Below are 21378 nucleotides of genomic sequence, written 5' to 3'. Positions count from 1 at the left end.
ATTAAAGATTGGTTGAAGTTGAAGGTCAACTAGGCCTTGGCAGAGTTTGTGTTATGTTTGTGAATAGTTTTTGTAAAGTCACACTCAAGATAAAACACTGCACAATCCTTAGGAATAATTGTTCTCCTTCATGAGGAAAATGATTTGCAAAGATGAAGATGAACACATTTCCCTCTTCCTTCCCTGTAACATGGTTCTATCATAGGTGAAGGTCACTGTCAAGGTCAGTCAGAAAGCACTCACTCACTCACTCACTCACTCACTCACTCACACAACCACTCACTCACTCACTCACTCACTCACTCACTCACTCACCCACCCACCCACCCACCCACCCACTCACTCACTCACTCACTCACTCACTCACTCACTCACTCACTCACTCACTTACCCCAGTCTCACTCACTCACTCACACAACCACCCACTCACTCACTCACCTCACTCACACACTCACTCACTCACACAACCACCCACTCACTCACTCACTCACTCACTCACCCACCCACCCACCCACCCACTCACTCACTCACTCACTCACTCACTCACTCACTCACTCACCCCAGTCTCCCTTTTTCAAGGCATCCCCCCAAGCCCAGCTGACATCCCAACTCCAGCTTTAAGCCACCTCACAGACAGTGCTTAACAAATCAGCCTGCCGCAGTCCACCACTGTGCCCTGTACTAGCAGGGGATTACAGGGATGTTTTGTTTCCCTGCCTGTATGTTGGGAACACAGCGGTCTACCTTGATTATCAGCACTATAACTTGACATGTGATGTGGCATCAGGAGATGAGGAGGTGGATGTTTGTGGTGTACCAGTCAAAATTGGAGTGATTCCACAGCCTTTCAGATCTAGCAGTCTGCCATGACCTTTGATAGTATTATTTGGTCACTAAGTGAATGAGTGAGTGAGAGGTTGTATGAGTGAGTGAGTGAGTGAGTGGGTGAGTGGGTGGGTGGGTGAGTGAGTGAAGTGAGTGTGTGAGTGAGTGAAGTGTGTGTGTGTGTGTGTGTGTGTGAGTGAGTGAGTGAGTGAGTGAGTGAGTGGGTGAGTGAGTCAGCTCAATGTGGGAGGAAATCCCTAGTGATACAGATCCTAGACTTGCAACACATTGGCAAAACCCAGGAGCAGGGTTAGTGCTGACATACCTAAAATAACAATGAGGGGAATCTTGGATTCCACCCAAAACCAACGGATTCAGGATTGATTCAGACAATTGATGGACCTGTTCACAATGACCTATACCACCAGTGCCAGCTGTCTAACTTGACCAGAACAATATTGATTCACCTGTTCAGTAGGAGGTATCAAATCACAGTAACATTATTCTGATTGGAAATGGCTGCTTTACTACATAATAATACATCTTAAACCTTGGCTCCTTTGTCTTTGACCGTGGTCTAACTAACTGAATTGTTAGTTCAACACCACTTGGCAATGATGGAACTTCTATTTTCCCTATCACTTATCTTGATGATAGAACAATTTCATGAAAAACGTTTGGGGTTCGAACCCACGAAGTCCGTACTGAAGGCTAACGAATGTAGTCTTCTACCACAGCGACATGGGAGAAATGGTATGAAATTAACAACTTAATATTTACTTACATCAGGACTAATTGCTTATCCGTTTATTAACTGCGAAATGTGTTTTATGCTATTTTTATACAGTATGTTACTCTATGCATACTGGTATTTGTACAGTACTTGTGATTGGGTAGTTTTTTGTTCAACGAAATGAACAGATAGAAAAGAAATTACTATTATTACTTGCCTGTGAAGAGATCACCCGTTTAATAAACATACAGCTGTATTACACATTGTGTAATACCAAAACACTTGCTTATGTACTCTCGGAACACGTTTCATGAACAAATATTGAAAGCTCTCAACATCCCTTGGCTTATTCAACGACATTGCGTATGGAGTTGATAGATCACTGAGAGGAGCTTATGCACACTCGATGACCCCAGCAACTGTGTTGCTAGGCTGATGTCACATGGCATTGTTTCGCCGATGGATCTTGCAACAAAATTCCACAATTTACGTCATCGGGTATTGTGACGTGATTGTAAACTTTGAGGTGCAAGGCCCCGTTCCACAAGGCGATCGTGCTGTAGCGCAACGACAGTCGTTAGTCTAAGTTAAAGAATGTGAGTTGCGATTACCCCTACGATAATTTTGTGGAACGGACGCCTGAATTCTAAAGGTGGACAGTTGTATGGTATTAAATTCATACGTTTCAACTTTTGACGTGTTTGAAGTATTATTCTGTTAAACTCAATTGGGCTATGCTGTGGATCGTGTAGGTGTGTCAGCCTATTCATACTCAACAGTATAATTCTGAAAGCGTTATAAATGGCAAGTAATAAATAAAATACTAAACTCGCTCGCGTGTAAAACCAATTCGTGAATAGTTGTGGTATCTAACTCGTTTTCGCTCGTCAGATACCACAACTATTTACTCGTTTCATAAAATTGGTATTACACGGGAGCTTGTTTAGTATTCTATATTTATCTTGATCAGGGTTATATTTGATCATAAAAGGCCCATCAACATGGGCAAGTAAAATCTAGGTGATTGATAAATGTGCTCGAGTTGGTCCAAAGTAAATGGTATACTTGCCCTGGGACATGCATTTCATAACCCAAATCGGCAAAGTGCGAGGTGGACGTGCGAAAGGCTCGGGGGACAGATTTCACATGCTTCAGGCAGGGCCAACTCACACAGTTGAGCATAGCAGTTTCTGAATATCTTTAAAAATACCTTTAACAAAACAATGTCCATTTTAGGTGCTATAAATGTTGGACATGGTTTGTTTGACCACTCGGACCCCGGGGAGTGTCTAATCGTTGAAATGGTTAACAAAACCACTCAGCACTGCGTGACTCGTGGTTTAATTAACCATTTCAACGATTAGACACTGGGTCCTCGTGGTGTGACCTATACATATTTGTTGTTACCTGAGACATGCAAACTAGTGACACTGACAGGCTATTTGGTTACTTCTTTATTCTTTGTAATGCCAGAGCATGAAGCAGTTGTTATCCATGAACGGTGTAATGTCCTCTTGTTCTTTCATCATCTTAATGACCATCAAAGACTTGACAGGTTTCATTTACCAGCAATCTTTGACACATTTGGTGTCAAATTCAGCACTTTCACTCCTACACTTGACATACCTTCGAACTAATACACTCACACATTACAGCACTTCGTCTCCCTGGAAATGTCAAGTGAGAGCTCCATACTTGCATCACTTAAACACACTGAAATCAAGTAACATTGAACATAGTACTTCCCCTGGAAATGTCATCGTCCACTTGGACAATTGTCATGGGAAATACACTATTCTGTTCTGTTGAGACCGATGCCTCACTGATGAGGGGAATCACAGAGACATGGCTGATATTTTAAGGGGAGTCCGGAAAGATAACCTCCCAGCTTGATCATTGGCCCAATGTTGTTTTGATCATTGGCCAAATGTTGTTTTGACCATTGGCCCAACGTTGTTTTGACAATTGGCCCAACATTGTTTTCACCATTGGGTCAATGTTGTTTTGACCATTGGGCCAATGTTTTGACCATCGGTCCAATGATTTTTTTCCATTGGTCCAATGTTGTTTCGACAACCAGCCCAATATTGTTTTGACCATTGGGTCAATGTTGTTTTGACCATTGGGCCAATGTTTTGACCATCGGTCCAATGTTTTTTTTAACCATTGGTCCAATGTTGTTTTGACAACCAGCCCAACGTTGTTTTGACCATCGGCCCAATGTTGTCTAAAAACATTGGTACAACACTGGCAAAGAAACTGTTGCACAAGAAAGTTTTGATAACATTTCCAAATGTTACGCTTCGTTGTAAACACATTTGGCCAATGTAGGAAAATCCATCAGCGACAATGCCAACCATTGCCAATTTTTGGCCAATGTTTTAATACTAGCTGGGCTTGCCAAAGCTTCCTAATAAGACAATGATCATGGGCAAATGGTTTCATTGGAACAGTAACAATACCCTTGTCTCTGTAGACTGGGTGTCACTGGATACCATTTGCAGTGGTATCTCAAGAAGTAGTAAAAACCCTTCATCCCATATTTGTTTGTGTTTTGAGGCAGTGCGGCTCTCTTGTACACTATTGGGTGCATAGAGTCAAGATGGATCGCTTCCTGCAGCCAGGAAAGACGTCTTGAAGTAATCTCATTCCTCATTTGAGGCAGCACTCCCGGATTGGTGTATGATGAAGATCTCTGTCGTGCACTGTGGAAGTGGCTAGTTTAAGGAATAATGGAAGCTAACGTGTTTGAGGCAATGATATCTTGTGCATGTTGATTGCCGTCCGGATGTCTGCCAACATGTCACTTCCAATGTATGGGCACTGTAACTAGCATCTAACGAGCGTGTTGCATGCGTGGATACCATCACATTAAGTCTGCTATTGGTCAAGTCTGTTATCTATCTGAACATCATGCCCTTATCTTGTATATGCGGCTTAAGTGCCCATGTCTCTTACATCACTTTAAGTGTGTCTATCATATCCTCCTTTTGTTTCAGTAGCCCCTTCCAGGGCCCCCGTCTGTTATATACCCCTTCCAGGGCCCCCTGTCTGTTATGTACCGCTTTTAGCACCCCTGTCTATTACAATATACCACTTTTAGTGCTCCTGTCTATTATATACTGCTTTCAGTGCCAATGTCTGTTATATACCCTCCCAGTGCCCCCTGTCTATTTTATACCCCTTTTAGTGCCCCTTGTTTGTTATATACCCCTTTTAGTGCCCCTTGTTTGTTATATACCCCTTTTAGTGCCCCTTGTTTGTTATATACCCCTTTTAGTGCCCCTTGTTTGTTATATACCCCTTTTAGTGCCCCTTGTTTGTTATATACCCCTTTTAGTGCCCCTTGTTTGTTATATACCCCTTTTAGTGCCCCTTGTTTGTTATATACCCCTTTTAGTGCCCCTTGTTTGTTATATACCCCTTTTAGTGCCCCTTGTTTGTTATATACCCCTTTTAGTGATCTTGTTTGTTATATACCCCTTTCAGTGCCCCTTGTTTGTTATGTAGCACTTTCAGTGCCCCTGTCTGTTATATACCCCTTTTAGTGCCCCTTGTTTGTTATATACCCCTTTCAGTGCCCCTTGTTTGTTATATACCCCTTTCAGTGCCCCTGTCTGTTATATACCCCTTTCAGTGCCCCTTGTTTGTTATGTAGCACTTTCAGTGCCCCTGTCTGTTATACCGTATATCGCTGTGTATAAGGCGAGTTTTTCGTACCTAAAATGAGGGGGCTAAGAAGGGGGGTCGTCTTATACACGGAGTCGAAGATCTCACATTTTTTTCCACTGGCGATGTCAACCGGCGTCCGATAGCCAGCCCAGCATTTGACAATAAAACTTCGCATTTCGTCCTAAATAACTGTTCAAATAACTATTTCCATACATAAACATGATTTGTATCTCTTTTCCTTGAATAAAGTTTAATAATTTCTGCAAATAAAGTTGAAATGACCCTCTCCTCGATGCAGATTGTCAAACCAGCTGACACGGTAAAACAATCAACATCCGTGAGTAGAGAGCCGGAAGTACCGGTAATCATTTGCATATTGCACATGTGACCTAACATGTGATAACCGGTGAAGCTGAAATCAATTCCCGCTGTTTTTACAGTTGTATTAACAAGTGTTGGAGACGGTGTGTACAAGTGATTGTGGAATAAAAACGCTGAATGTGAAGCAAACATAAGCCTAGTTAGTTACAACATAGTTAATTGGCGATTAAATTCCTCACCATTGTCTCTTATATGTTATTACTTCATAAATGAATTTTATTTTACGGGCACCAATTTGGTGTCGTACCGTGTAAACACAAAATGGCGACGTGTGCCGGAGTTACACACGCGACCTATCATTGTAGAAAAAAACAAACCGCAAGATAAACATATTTTTATTGCATATATAAGGTTTGTGTGCGCACTTGTGATGTGTGCGAAATACGCATCAGTCGGAAAGCGCACATTCAATCTCCAAAGTAACTAACTAACTAATTTGTGATGTCCGTGTGCGAATACGCTACAGTCGGCAAGAGCGCGTTAAATCTTCTACCGGTATATCAGTCAGACTTGTGATGTGTTTCATTCCAGGTCGCCTTATACACGGAGTATAGGATTTTGGGTTGATTTTTAAGGCGTGTACAGGGGGGTCGTCTTATACGTGGGGTCGCCTTATACACAGCGATATACGGTATACCCCTTTTAGTGCCCCTTGTTTGTTATATACCCCTTTTAGTGCCCCTTGTTTGTTATATACCCCTTTTAGTGCCCCTTGTTTGTTATATACCCCTTTTAGTGCCCCCTGTCTGTTATATACCCCTTTCAGTGCCCCTTGTTTGTTATATACCCCTTTTAGTGCCCCTTGTTTGTTATGTAGCACTTTCAGTGCCCCTTGTTTGTTATGTAGCACTTTCAGTGCCCCTTGTTTGTTATGTAGCACTTTCAGTGCCCCTGTCTGTTATATACCCCTTTTAGTGCCCCCTGTCTGTTATATACCCCTTTCAGTGCCCCTTGTTTGTTATATACCCCTTTCAGTGCCCCTTGTTTGTTATGTAGCACTTTCAGTGCCCCTGTCTGTTATATACCCCTTTTAGTGCCCCTTGTTTGTTATATACCCCTTTTAGTGCCCCCTGTCTGTTATATACCCCTTTTAGTGCCCCTTGTTTGTTATATACCCCTTCTAGTGCCCCTTGTTTGTTATATACCCCTTTCAGTGCCCCTTGTTTGTTATGTAGCACTTTCTGCATCACGTGTTGGAGAATGAGTCCCCTGACCACTCATTCCTAGGACATTTATTACTTCCAAAGATAATTTCTGCAGGACAAACAAATATAGGATTAACATCTAAGCGATCGAAGACAGCTTATGTTTTATTCACCAACCAATTCACCAATATAAACAGCCACAGTGCATGTGTTGAGTTGATGTGACACATCATGGCAAACATGTAGGGCATTGTCTTCACCTGCACGTACCGCGGTCCTCGGCAGTCCTCTGTTCAGTGAAAATGGATTCTTTGATTGCAATCAAAAGCGCCTAATGATGGAAAGCGTGGCGTCCACGCAGATGTTTGGTAAGTGTGTACAGCAGCATCTGTGATCTGGATAGTGATGTATAGACCAAGGAGAAGTGAGTAGGCTGGTTCAAATAGTCGGACATTTTCAGTGTCACGCACTCGGCAATCCATGTTGTAACGAGCAGAGGCGGCAACGGTGCCCCAGTCATCTAAGGCGCCACAATTCATCATGGGCATGCAAGAAATCTATGGAAAGACAAGATAGTTTATAGATGACAATTGTTTTATTCTATACTACTCAAAAGAAGTTAAGGATCCCCTGATTCTTTCATATTACTATGGTCATGACAGATTAACTGTACCATTATGAAAGAATCGGGTGATCCTTAACTTCTTTTGAGTAGTATGTTATGATGCGACGTGTCAGAATAGATCCTTATACCATTGTCAAGCAGGAATGAAGTAAGACAGAACTGTGAAACGTCACATCATAACAGAATAAAAAAGTTGTCATCCGTACAATACCCCATCTTTACTGTTACTTAACAACTTCTAAAATGCCAATGAAACAGTTCAGAAACTTGTGATCATGGGTTTGATTCCTGGTTTGCTCCGATTATGTTTCTAGATTTGTCAGCATCCGTGCTCGTAGGTTTTACCGAAGTGGTAAACTTCTGAGACCTGCCTCACTTCGGGCTTTCCTCCCGCATTAATTTGACACAGGGTGATGTAACTGGAATTCTGTTAAAAGTGGCGTTAAACCCAACTAACTGACTCGAATACATAGGCCTCTTGTGAAGTGGAATCAGTAGCTTCTTATATCCCTCGAAACATTATCTTGTCATTAGAGAGTCTCTGAGCAGTCATGCAGCAGGGTCGGTGTCTCGCCTCTGGTAATGAGTCTTAATAAGCCGCATTAACCATGGTGACATGAAGTAGAGATGGAGTTGTACCTAATGAATTACACAGGCTGATGTCAGATAATCTTGTAATGGCCCAGAATGAGAAGTACAGTGAGTGGGATCACCTATTATTTGACAAGTGGGATCACCTAGTATTTGACAAGTGGGATCACCAAGTATTTGACAAGTGGGATCACCTAGTATTTGACAAGTGGGATCACCTAGTATTTGACAAGTGGGATCACCTAGTATTTTATAAGTGGGATCACCTAGTATTTGACAAGAAGGATCATCTAGTATTGACAAATGGGATCACCTAGTATTTGACAAGAAGGATCACCTAGTATTTGACAAGTGGGATCACCAAGTATTTGACAAGTGGGATCACCTAGTATTTGACAAGTGGGATCACCTAGTATTTGACAAGTGGGATCACCTAGTATTTTATAAGTGGGATCACCTAGTATTTGACAAGAAGGATCACCTAGTATTGACAAATGGGATCACCTAGTATTTGACAAGAAGGATCACCTAGTATTTGACAAGTGGGATCACCTAGTATTTGACAAGTGGGATCACCTAGTATTTGATAAGTGGACTGTAGTATTTTTAAGCCTGGGTAACAGTGTTTGTTAGCCTGGGTAATAGTGTTTTTATTAGCCTGGGTAATAGTGTTTATTAGCCTGGACAGTTGTGTTTATTAGGCTGGGTAACAGTGTTTATTACCCTGGGTAATAGTGTTTGATAGCCAGGGTAACTGTATTTATTAGCCTGGGTAATAGTGTTTGTTAGCCTGGGTAACTGTATTTATTAGGCTGGGTAACAGTGTTTGTTAGCCTGGGTAACAATGTTTATTGGCCTGGATAACAGTATTTATTAGCCTGGGTTATAGTGTTTATTGGCCTGGGTAACAGTGTTTAGTGGCCTGGATAACAGTGTTTATTAGCCTGGACTGTAGTGTTTATAAGCCGGGGAAACAGTGTTTATTAACCTGGACTGTTGTGTTTATTAGCCTCGGTAACAGTGTTTGTTAGGCTGGGTAACAGTGTTTATTACCCAGGGTAATAGTGTTTCATAGCTAGGGTAACAGTATTTATTAGCCTTGGTTATAGTGTTTATTGGCCTGGGTAACAGTGTTTATTGTCCTGGATAATAGTGTTTATTGGCCTGGATAACAGCGTTTATTACCCTGGGTAATAGTGTTTTATAGCCAGGGTAAAAGTATTCATTAGCCTGGGTAACAGTGTTTATTGGCCTGGATAACAGTGTTTATTGGCCTGGGTAAAAGTGTTTATTTGCCTGGGTAACAGTATTTACTAGCCTGGATAACAGTGTTTATTGGCCTGGATAACAGTGTTTATTGGCCTGGGTTATAGTGTTTATTGGCCTGGATAACAGTGTTTATTGGCCTGGATAACAGTGTTTATTGGCCTGGGTTATAGTGTTTATTGGCCTGGATAACATGCAGTGTCATTGAAATGGTTAACAAAACCACTCAGCGCTGCGTGATTCGTGGTTTAATTAACCATTTCAACGATTAGACACAGGGACCTCGTGGTGTGACCTATACATATTTGTTGTTACCTGAGACATGCAAACTAGTGACACTGACAGGCTATTATGTTACTTCTTTACTCTTTGTAATGCCAGAGCATGAAGCAGTTGTTATCCATGAACGGTGTAATATCCTCTTGTTCTTTCATCATCTTAATGACCATCAAAGACTTGACAGGTTTCATTTACCAGCAATCTTTGACACATTTGGTGTCAAATTCAGCACTTTCACTCCTACACTTGACATACCTTCGAACTAATACACTCACACATTACATCACTTCGTCTCCCTGGAAATGTTAAGTGAGAGCTCCGTACTTGCATCACTTAAACACACTGAAATCAAGTAACATTGAACATGGTACTTCCCCTGGAAATGTCATCGTCCACTTGGACAATTGTCATGGGAAATACACTATTCTGTTCTGTTGAGACTGATGCCTCACTGATGAGGAGAATCACAGAGACATGGCTGATATTTTAAGGGGAGTCTGGAACGATAACCTCCCAGCTAGCATTCAGACATTAGGCAAATGTTAGCACTTATGTTGGGCCAACATGGTCTGTCAATCTTGTTTTGACCGTCGGTCCAAACTAGGCAAAAAAAGAATGGCCCAGCATTGTTTTAACCATTGGCCAAGCATTGTTTTGACCATTGGCCCAATGTTGTTTTGACCATCGGGCCAATGTTGTTTTGACCATTGGGCCAATGTTGTTTTGACGATTGGCCCAACATTGTTTTGACCATTGGGCCAATGTTGTTTTGACCATTGGCCCAACATTGTTTTGACCATTGGGCCAATGTTGTTTTGACCATTGGCCCACTGTTGTTTTGACTTTCGGGCCACTGTTGTTTTGACCATTGGGCCAACGTTTTGACCATTGGGCCACTGTTGTTTTGACCATTGGGCCACTGTTGTTTTGACCTTTGGGCCAATGTTGTTTTGACCTTCGGGCCACTGTTGTTTTGACCATTGGGCCAACGTTGTTTTGACCATTGGGCCACTGTTGTTTTGACCATTGGGCCAACGTTGTTTTGACCATTGGGCCAACGTTCTTTTGACCTTTGGGCCAATGTTCTTTTGACCTTCGGGCCACTGTTGTTTTGACCTTCGGGCCACTGTTGTTTTGACCATTGGGCCACTGTTGTTTTGACCATCGGGCCAACGTTGTTTTGACCATTGGGCCAACGTTGTTTTGACCTTTGGGCCAACGTTTTGACCTTTGGGCCAACGTTGTTTTGACCTTTGGGCCAATGTTGTTTTGACCTTCGGGCCACTGTTGTTTTGACCATTGGGCCACTGTTGTTTTGACCATTGGGCCACTGTTGTTTTGACAACCAGCCCAACGTTGTTTTGACTATCAGCTCAATGTTGTTTTGACAACCATCCCAACATTGTTTTGACCATCGGCCCAATGTTGGCCAACCATTGCCAATTTTTGGCCAATGTTTTAATACTAGCTGGGCTTGCCAAAGCTTCCTAATAAGACAATGATCATGGGCAAATGGTTTCATTGGAACAGTAACAATTCCCTTGTCTCTGTAGACTGGGTGTCACTGGATACCATTTGCAGTGGTATCTCAAGATGTAGTAAAAACCCTTCATCCCATATTTGTTTGTGTTTTGAGGCAGTACGGCTCTCTTGTACACTGTTGGGTGCATAGAGTCAAGATGGATCACTTCCTGCAGCCAGGAAAGACGTCTTGAAGTAATCTCATTCCTCATTTGAGGCAGCACTCCCGGATTGGTGTATGATGAAGATCTCTGTCGTGCACTGTGGAAGTGGCTAGTTTAAGGAATAATGGAAGCTAACATGTTTGAGGCAATGATATCTTGTGCATGTTGATCGCCGTCCGGATGTCTGCCAACATGTCACTTCCAATGTATGGGCACTGTAACTAGCATCTAACGAGCGTGTTGCATGCGTGGATACCATCACATTAAGTCTGCTATTGGTCAAGTCTGTTATCTATCTGAACATCATGCCCTTATCTTGTATATGCGGCTTAAGTGCCCATGTCTCTTACATCACTTTAAGTGTGTCTATCATATCCTCCTTTTGTTTCAGTAACCCCTTCCAGGGCCCCCGTCTGTTATATACCCCTTCCAGGGCCCCCTGTCTGTTATGTACCGCTTTTAGCACCCCTGTCTGTTACAATATACCACTTTTAGTGCTCCTGTCTATTATATACTGCTTTCAGTGCCAATGTCTGTTATATACCCTCCCAGTACTGCCTGTCTGTTATATATCAGTTTAAGTGCCCCCTGTCTGTTATATACCCCTTTCAGTGCCCCCTGTCTGTTATATACCCCTTTTTAGTGTCCCCTGTCTGTTATATACCCCTTTCAGTGCCCCTGTCTGTTATATACCCCTTTTTAGTGCCCCTGTCTGTTATATAGCCCTTTCAGTTCCCCTGTCTGTTATATACCCCTTTCAGTGCCCCTGCTTGTTATGTACCCCTTCTTAGTGCCCCTGTCTGTTATATACTCCTTTCAGTACCCCTATCTGTTATATACCCCTTTTAGTGCCCCTGTCTGTTATACACCCCTTTTTGTGCCCTTGTCAATTATATACCCCTTTTAGTGCCCCCTGTCTATTATATACCCCTTTTAGTGCCCCTGTCTGTTATATAACCCTTTTAGTGCCCCTGTCTCTTATAAAACCCTTTTAGTGCCCCTGTCTGTTATACACTCTTTTTTGTGCCCTTGTCTATCATACACCCCTTTTCGTGCCCCATGTCTATTATATACCCCTTTTAGTGCCCCTGTCTGTTATATAACCCTTTTAGTACCCATGTCTGTTATATACCCCTTTTTGTGCCCTTGTCTATTATATACCCCTTTTAGTGCCCCCTGTCGATTATATACCCCTTTTAGTGCCCATGTCTGTTATATACCCCTTTTAGTGCCCCTGTCTGTTATATACCCCTTTTAGTTCCCCTTGTTTGTTATATAGCCCTTTTAGTGACCCCTGTCTATTATATACCCCTTTCAGTGTCCTTGTTTGTTATATAGCCCTTTTAGTGACCCCTGTCTGTTATATAGCCCTTTTAGTGTCCGAGTCTGTTATATAACCCTTTCGGTGCCCCTGTCTGTTATGTAACCCTTTTAGTGACCCCTGTCTGTTATATAGCCCTTTTAGTGCCCCTGTCTGTTGCGTAACCATGTTAGTGACCCCTGTCTGTTTTATACCCCTTTCAGTGCCCCTTGTTTGTTATATACCCCTTTCAGTGCCCCTTGTTTGTTATATACCCCTTTCAGTGCCCCTGTCTGTTATATAACCCTTTTAGCACCCGTGTCTGTTATATACCCCTTTTTGTGCCCTTGTCAATTATATACCCCTTTTAGTGCCCCCTGTCTATTATATACCCCTTTTGGTGCCCCTGTCTCTTATAAAACCCTTTTAGTGCCCCTGTCTGTTATACACACTTTTTTGTGCCCTTGTCTATCATACACCCCTTTTCGTGCCCCCTGTCTATTATATACCCCTTTTAGTGCCCCTGTCTGTTATATAACCCTTTTAGTACCCGTGTCTGTTATATACCCCTTTTTGTGCCCTTGTCTATTATATACCCCTTTTAGTGCCCATGTCTGTTATATACCCCTTTTAGTGCCCCTGTCTGTTATATACCCCTTTTAGTTCCCCTTGTTTGTTATATAACCCTTTTAGTGACCCCTGTCTATTATATACCCCTTTCAGTGTCCTTGTTTGTTATATAGCCCTTTTAGTGACCCCTGTCTGTTATATAGCCCTTTTAGTGTCCGAGTCTGTTATATAACCCTTTCGGTGCCCCTGTCTGTTATGTAACCCTTTTAGTGCCCCTGTCTGTTACGTAACCATGTTAGTGACCCCTGTCTGTTTTATACCCCTTTCAGTGCCCCTTGTTTGTTATATACCCCTTTCAGTGCCCCTTGTTTGTTATATACCCCTTTCTGCATAACGTGTTGGAGAGTCCCCTGATCACTCATTTATTACTTCCAAAGATAATTTCTGCAGGACAAACAAATATAGGATTAACATCTAAGCGATCGAAGACAGCTTATGTTTTATTCACCAACCAATTCACCAATATAAACAGCCACAGTGCATGTGTTGAGTTGATGTGACACATCATGGCAAACATGTAGGGCATTGTCTTCACCTGCACGTACCGCGGTCCTCGGCAGTCCTCTGTTCAGTGAAAATGGATTCTTTGATTGCAATCAAAAGCGCCTAATGATGGAAAGCGTGGCGTCCACGCAGATGTTTGGTAAGTGTGTACAGCAGCATCTGTGATCTGGATAGTGATGTATAGACCAAGGAGAAGTGAGTAGGCTGGTTCAAATAGTCGGACATTTTCAGTGTCACGCACTCGGCCATCCATGTTGTAACGAGCAGAGGCGGCAACGGTGCCCCAGTCATCTAAGGCGCCACAATTCATCATGGGCATGCAAGAAATCTATGGAAAGACAAGATAGTTTATAGATGACAATTGTTTTATTCTATACTACTCAAAAGAAGTTAAGGATCCCCTGATTCTTTCATATTACTATGGTCATGACAGATTAACTTTATCATTATGAAAGAATCGGGTGATCCTTAACTTCTTTTGAGTTGTATATTATGATGTGATGTGTCAGAATAGATCCTTATACTGTTGTCAAGCAGGAATGAAGTAAGACAGAACAGTGAAACGTCACATCATAACAGAATAAAAAAGTTGTCATCCGTACAATACCCCATCTTTACTGTTACTTAACAACTTCTAAAATGCCAATGAAACAGTTCAGAAACTTGTGATCATGGGTTTGATTCCTGGTTTGCTCCGATTATGTTTCTAGATTTGTCAGCATCCGTGCTCGTAGGTTTTACCGAAGTGGTAAACTTCTGAGACCTGCCTCACTTCGGGCTTTCCTCCCGCATTAATTTGACACAGGGTGATGTAACTGGAATTCTGTTAAAAGTGGCGTTAAACCCAACTAACTGACTCGAATACATAGGCCTCTTGTGAAGTGGAATCAGTAGCTTCTTATATCCCTCGAAACATTATCTTGTCATTAGAGAGTCTCTGAGCAGTCATGCAGCAGGGTCGGTGTCTCGCCTCTGGTAATGAGTCTTAATAAGCCGCATTAACCATGGTGACATGAAGTAGAGATGGAGTTGTACCTAATGAATTACACAGGCTGATGTCAGATAATCTTGTAATGGCCCAGAATGAGAAGTACAGCGAGTGGGATCACCTATTATTTGACAAGTGGGATCACCTATTATTTGACAAGTGGGATCACCAAGTATTTGACAAGTGGGATCACCTAGTATTTGACAAGTGGGATCACCTAGTATTTGACAAGTGGGATCACCTAGTATTTGACAAGTGGGATCACCTAGTATTTTATAAGTGGGATCACCTAGTATTTGACAAGAAGGATCACCTAGTATTGACAAGTGGGATCACCTAGTATTTGACAAGAAGGATCACCTAGTATTTGACAAGTGGGATCACCTATTATTTGACAAGTGGGATCACCTAGTATTTGACAAGTGGGATCACCAAGTATTTGACAAGTGGGATCACCTAGTATTTGACAAGTGGGATCACCTAGTATTTGACAAGTGGGATCACCTAGTATTTGACAAGTGGGATCACCTAGTATTTTATAAGTGGGATCACCTAGTATTTGACAAGAAGGATCACCTAGTATTGACAAGTGGGATCACCTAGTATTTGACAAGAAGGATCACCTAGTATTTGACAAGTGGGATCACCTAGTATTTGACAAGTGGGATCACCTAGTATTTGATAAGTGGACTGTAGTATTTTTAAGCCTGGGTAACAGTGTTTGTTAGCCTGGGTAATAGTGTTTTTATTAGCCTGGGTAATAGTGTTTATTAGCCTGGACAGTTGTGTTTATTAGGCTGGGTAACAGTGTTTATTACCCTGGGTAATAGTGTTTGATAGCCAGGGTAACTGTATTTATTAGCCTGGGTAATAGTGTTTGTTAGCCTGGGTAACTGTATTTATTAGGCTGGGTAACAGTGTTTGTTAGCCTGGGTAACAGTGTTTATTGGCCTGGATAACAGTATTTATTAGCCTGGGTTATAGTGTTTATTGGCCTGGGTAACAGTGTTTAGTGGCCTGGATAACAGTGTTTATTAGCCTGGACTGTAGTGTTTATAAGCCGGGGAAACAGTGTTTATTAACCTGGACTGTTGTGTTTATTAGCCTCGGTAACAGTGTTTGTTAGGCTGGGTAACAGTGTTTATTACCCAGGGTAACAGTGTTTCATAGCTAGGGTAACAGTATTTATTAGCCTTGGTTATAGTGTTTATTGGCCTGGGTAACAGTGTTTATTGTCCTGGATAATAGTGTTTATTGGCCTGGATAACAGCGTTTATTAGGCTGGATAACAGTGTTTATTACCCTGGGTAATAGTGTTTTATAGCCAGGGTAAAAGTATTCATTAGCCTGGGTAACAGTGTTTATTGGCCTGGATAACGGTGTTTATTGGCCTGGGTAAAAGTGTTTATTTGCCTGGGTAACAGTATTTATTAGCCTGGATAACAGTGTTTATTGGCCTGGGTTATAGTGTTTATTGGCCTGGATAACAGTGTTTATTGGCCTGGATAACAGTGTTTATTGGCCTGGGTTATAGTGTTTATTGGCCTGGATAACAGTGTTTATTAGCCTAGATAACATGCAGTGTTTATTGGCCTGGCTAACATGCAGTGGTTATTGGCCTGGATAACAGTGTTTATTGGCCTGGATAACAGTATGTATCAGCCTCTGGTGTTTGATCACAGATGCTCAGTTCAGTTTTTCTTATGTTTCAGTTGAGCCAGATCCTGGGCCACAGCGACCAGCTGTACATCCGCCTGCCTCAAGGTCTGCGAGTATGGCAGTGTATGCTGGCTGCAATGTTCACCATCATCGCCCTCTGGGTAAGTAGACAGGGCCAGACAACGGATAGGTAGCATACTGGTGAAAGTGGCCACTCCTCAGTGACAGGTTGGATTCTGTACAAGGGTGTACTGTTTGAAGGTGTTCGTGTGCGCAGTGCTGCTAGAGGCTTGGGAGAACTGCCTCTGGAGGACAGCCTCTGTAGGACGGCCTCTGGAGGACAGACTCTGTAGGATGGACTGGAGGATATCCTCTGTTGGACTGCCTCTGGAGGACAGCCCCTGTAGGATGGCCTCTGGAGGACAGACTCTGTAGAACGGACTGGAAGATATCCTCTGTAGGACGTCCTCTGGAGGACAGCCTCTGTTGGACAGCCTCTGGAGGACAGCCCCTGTAGGATGGCCTCTGGAGGATGGCCTCTGTTGGACTGCCTCTGGAGGACAGCAATATTTAGGGTGTTGCTGTAGGATGTTGCTGTAGGGTGTTGCTGTAAATGTTGCTGTAGGGTGTTGCTGTAGGGTGTTGCTGTATAATGTTGCTGTAGGATGTTGCTGTAGGATGTTTCTGTAGGGTGTTGCTGTATAATGTTGCTGTAGGGTGTTGCTATATGATGTTTCTGTAGGGTGTTGCTGTAGGGTGTTGCCGTTGGATGTTGCTGTAGGATGTTGCTGTATAATGTTGCTGTAGGGTGTTGCTGCAGGGTGTTGCTGTAGGATGTTGCCGTTGGATGTTGCTGTAGGATGTTGCTGTAGGGTGTTGATGTAGGGTGTTGCTGTAGGATGGTGCCGTTGGATGTTGCTGTATAATGTTGCCATAGGGTGTTGCTGTAGGATGTTGTTGTATAATGTTGCTGTAGGATGTTGCTGTAGGGGTGTTGCAGTTTGATGTTGCTGTATAATGTTGCTGTAGGGTGTTGCTGTAGGTTGTTGCTTTACGATATTGCTGTAGGGTGTTGCCATTGGATGTTGCTGTATAATGTTGCTGTAGGGTGTTGCTGTAGGATGTTGCTGTATAATGTTGCTGTATGAGGTTGCTGTATAATGTTGCTGTAGGATGTTGCTGTATAATGTTGCTGTATGGTATTGCTGTATAATGTTGCTGTAGGGTGTTGCTGTTGGATGTTGCTGTAGGGTGTTGCTGTAGGATGTTGCTGTATAATGTTGCTGTAGGGTGTTGCTATATGATGTTGCTGTAGGGTGTTGCCGTTGGATGTTGCTGTATAATGTTGCTGCTGTATAATGTTGCTGTAGGGTGTTGCCATTGGATGTTCACGTAGGGTGTTGCTGTAGGATGGTGCCGTTGGATGTTGCTGTATAATGTTGCCATAGGGTGTTGCTGTAGGATGGTGCCGTTGGATGTTGCTGTATAATGTTGCCATAGGGTGTTGCTGTATAATGTTGCTGTAGGATGTTGCTGTAGGTTGTTGCTTTACGATATTGCTGTAGGATGTTGCTGTAGGGTGTTGCTGTATAATGTTGCTGTTGGGTGTTGCTGTATAATGTTGCAGTAGGGTGTTGCTCTATAATGTTGCTGTAGGGTGTTGCTGTATAATGTTGCTGCAGGATGTTGCTGCAGGATGTTTCTGTAGGGTGTTGCTGTAGGATGTTGCTGTAGGATGTTGCTGTATAATGTTGCTGTAGGATGTTGCTGTAGGATGTTGCTGTATAATGTTGCTGTAGGATGTTGCTGTAGGATGTTGCTGTAGGATGTTGCTGTATAATGTTGCTGTAGGATGTTGCTGTAGGATGTTGCTGTAGGATGTTGCTGTAGGGTGTTGCTGTATAATGTTGCTGTAGGATGTTGCTGTAGGATGTTGCTGTAGGGTGTTGCTGTATAATGTTGCTGTAGGGTGTTGCTTTATGATGTTGCTGTAGGGTGTTGCTGTAGGATGTTGCTGTAGGGTGTTGCTGTAGGGTGTTGCTTTATGATGTTGCTGTAGGGTGTTGCTGTAGGATGTTGCTGTAGGGTGTTGCTGTAGGATGTTTCTGTAGGGTGTTGCTGTAGGGTGTTGCTGTAGGATGTTTCTGTAGGGTGTTGCTGTAGGATGTTTCTGTAGGGTGTTGCTGTATAATGTTGCTGTAGGGTGTTGCTTTATGATGTTGCTGTATGGTGTTGCTGTAGGATGTTGCTGTAGGGGTGTTGCTGTAGGATATTGCTGTTTGATGCTACTGTTCATTGTTTCAGGCCCTGGTGTTTCCGGCTCATCTGTTCGACATCTCCTTTGAGACGGAGGAGGGAAAATACCTGACACTTCCAGTTCGTCTCTACGGCGCTGCATTGCTCAGTAAGTTAGGGAAGCTATCACCCTGAAAATAAGCCTACGTATACCACGATACATGGAACACTGGTCGGCCTTTGCTTTTAACTGACTGTCTTGCAATGACCGGTCCTTTATAACTGACTGTCTTGTAATGACCGGTCATTTATAACTGACTGTCTTGTAATGACCGGTCCTTTATAACTGACTGTCTCGTAATGACCGGTCCTTTATAACTGACTGTCTTGTAATGACCGGTCCTTTATAACTGACTGTCTTGTAATGACCGGTCCTTTATAACTGACTGTCTGGAGTCACAAAGTTTATCATTATAACAAGGGGATGAGTAGTTTCGTTTCCTGCTCATCTTCCTGCTCTGTTTGCTTTATGCCTGGAGCCGGAGCCAGACATGGCACAACGAATCTGTTTTGCTGTCGCTCTGTTCTTTGTTTACAGGGATGATTGTGTATCAGTTTCCAATCTATTTTGCTATAATGTAATCTAATTTTGAACACATTTAGCGTTGAAGAAATGCTGTCATGTGTGATAGCTAAGTTTAACTAAAGTGAGGATTTCATTGGAGGCTGGGGGCATGTTCGTTAGCGTCAGTGTATTTTGGACAAATCGGTAATGGAGAAAATGTCCGGATCTAATGGGGGCATGATGAGGCCGGGATCATCTACCCTTCCAACTGTAATGACAGATAATAGAATTATGCTGCCTTGACACTTCACAGATATGGTCAAGGTGACTGGCTCACAGCATTGTAGAAGCAATGTGGTCATGGCAATAGTTGTTATGGTAACGCTTATCACACTTGACAAATCCGTTTTCATATTTCAAAAAGAATGGATCATGCACTTAGTTGAAATGTTAAGATGTTTATCAGGAAAACTATGACACATCACACATGGGGTTGGCAAGGTATGCGACGATTATAAGAAGTCATCACTTCAAGGAAACCACTGGCAGTTATCTCCCTTTGTCCTTTGATTTGCATTGGCAGCCATGCAGTCCTCCTCGTTTGTGTCTCAATTTCCCTAATTGTGATAAACTGGCTGCTAATGTACACCAGTATATTCAAATTGTCAGTATATATTACTCCTTCAAAAATCAATCCTTTAACATTCAAACAACAAAATCAATGTTTGTTTGTTTGTTTGTCTGTGGTTTATCGACGCCCTCAGCAAAATTCCATCTATATATGACGACGGCCTGTCAATAATCAAGTCTTGACCAGATAATCCAGTGATAGATATTGTGAGCATCAATATTGTTCCCTGCCATTGAGTATGATGACAGCTGTCTGCCAAGTCATGAACTCCACCAGATCCATCAACATCGCCTCTTACGACTGATAAAATAGAATGACACAGGTTCTTCCTATACACTTGTATTCAAAATCCGACTGCCAACACAATACACCTCCTGCACTCACACAGGTTGTCAGTCAGCTGCCTGCCTAGAGCAAACCAAGATGGCCGCCGTAAAGTCATTTTCAAATCATAGATGGCAGTTTCGTATTCGAGAGCAAGTTTCGTATCCACAAAACGACCAGCATTGGTTGCTATCTAACACAGAATACTTACAGGGTCAAAATGAAGTTAAAGAACAACAGATAAATAGCAACGGAAGAAGAAACAAGCCACTTTTCCACTACTGTTACCTAGGGAGTGTGGACTGAGATAGGGGGGACTCACTGTCATCTTGTCCCTTAGGCTAGCGGCACCTCATGGGTTTCACCGAAGTGATTAACATCTATGACCTTTTGCTTAAGGCTATCCCCCCATATTCACCTCACATGCTGTTAGAACTAACAAAATAATCTTCCGAGTGGCTTTCAACTAACTCTCATACTCCTTCGTACTAGCTGCTCTCCAAACTCAGAACTTTGCCATTGTTATATACTACTCAAAAGAAGTTAAGGGACACCTGATGGCCATGATAGAATAACTGTAGTCATATGAACAAATTGGGTGTTCTTTAATTTCTTTTGAGTAGCATATTACCGTGAACAATTGCAATGCATCAATAGTTGATCAGGCATTAGTTGGTCAATCATTATTCATAAATGGAAATAAACAATATGTAGAGCTACGTCCTGTCAGGTTCCAAATTTGCTTCAGTTCTATCAAATCTACAGGTTGGACATCTTCCCAAGGCAAGGGAGTTAATTGATCAAAGAAGTCCAGTGTCCACCCTTGCCGAACTAAGCTAGAATTTCTTAGTTATATTTTGACTTGCCTAATGAGCATAATCAGTCAAAGTCGTGTAATGAAATCGCCATCCAGTTTGTAAAACACATGGTGACTGCCATGAAGATTTCAGTCAATTGCAGGATTTGCACACTCTTGGAGTTGATGTGTTGGCGTTGTCATCCCCAGGTCTCTCTCTGCTTCACTGGAATACCCTCCAGTCTCAGGACCGCGACGTCATCCGGGGCTCTCTGCTCTCCAGCGTCATCTATTTCTCTCTACAAACCATCGGTAAGTCTTCGCTGGCTCCTCGGCTTTCACAGCCAGGCAGAAAACTTTCTTATGACATATGATTACAAAAGATAATTGCATACCTTTCATCAATAATTTTTGCGAATTCTATCTTGGAATGCACGTTTACTTTGAATCTTCTGTTGCACATAATGAAAACTTTCTTCTGCCTTTTTTGCCATGTTAGTGCACAGGGGGCCATGTTTTTAGTTATTGTGTGGCAACCTTAGGA

At 42.6% G+C, this 21378-nt stretch overlaps 1 protein-coding gene across 5 annotated transcripts in view; it reads left to right on the top strand.

Moving 5' to 3' along the window:
- Nucleotides 1–21378, top strand: part of LOC139462174 (tumor protein p53-inducible protein 11-like) — a 257602-nt gene that overhangs the window by 222032 nt on the left and 14192 nt on the right. For all 5 annotated transcript variants that reach the window (XR_011653015.1, XM_071243713.1, XM_071243716.1 and 2 more), the window contains exons 3-5: nucleotides 16337–16444; nucleotides 18588–18687; nucleotides 21045–21146. Coding sequence is in view for 4 of the 5 variants with exons in the window: in XM_071243713.1 (XP_071099814.1) it covers nucleotides 16337–16444; nucleotides 18588–18687; nucleotides 21045–21146 (310 nt within the window). In the remaining variant the exon portion in view is untranslated. The remainder of the gene's footprint in view (nucleotides 1–16336; nucleotides 16445–18587; nucleotides 18688–21044; nucleotides 21147–21378) is intronic.

The sequence above is a fragment of the Haliotis cracherodii genome, unplaced genomic scaffold (assembly GCF_022045235.1).
Source record: "Haliotis cracherodii isolate W230 unplaced genomic scaffold, xgHalCrac1.p SCAF_15, whole genome shotgun sequence".
Taxonomy (NCBI): domain Eukaryota; kingdom Metazoa; phylum Mollusca; class Gastropoda; order Lepetellida; family Haliotidae; genus Haliotis; species Haliotis cracherodii.
Note: the sequence above shows the minus strand (reverse complement) of the source record. Positions and strands in the feature narration are given on the sequence as shown.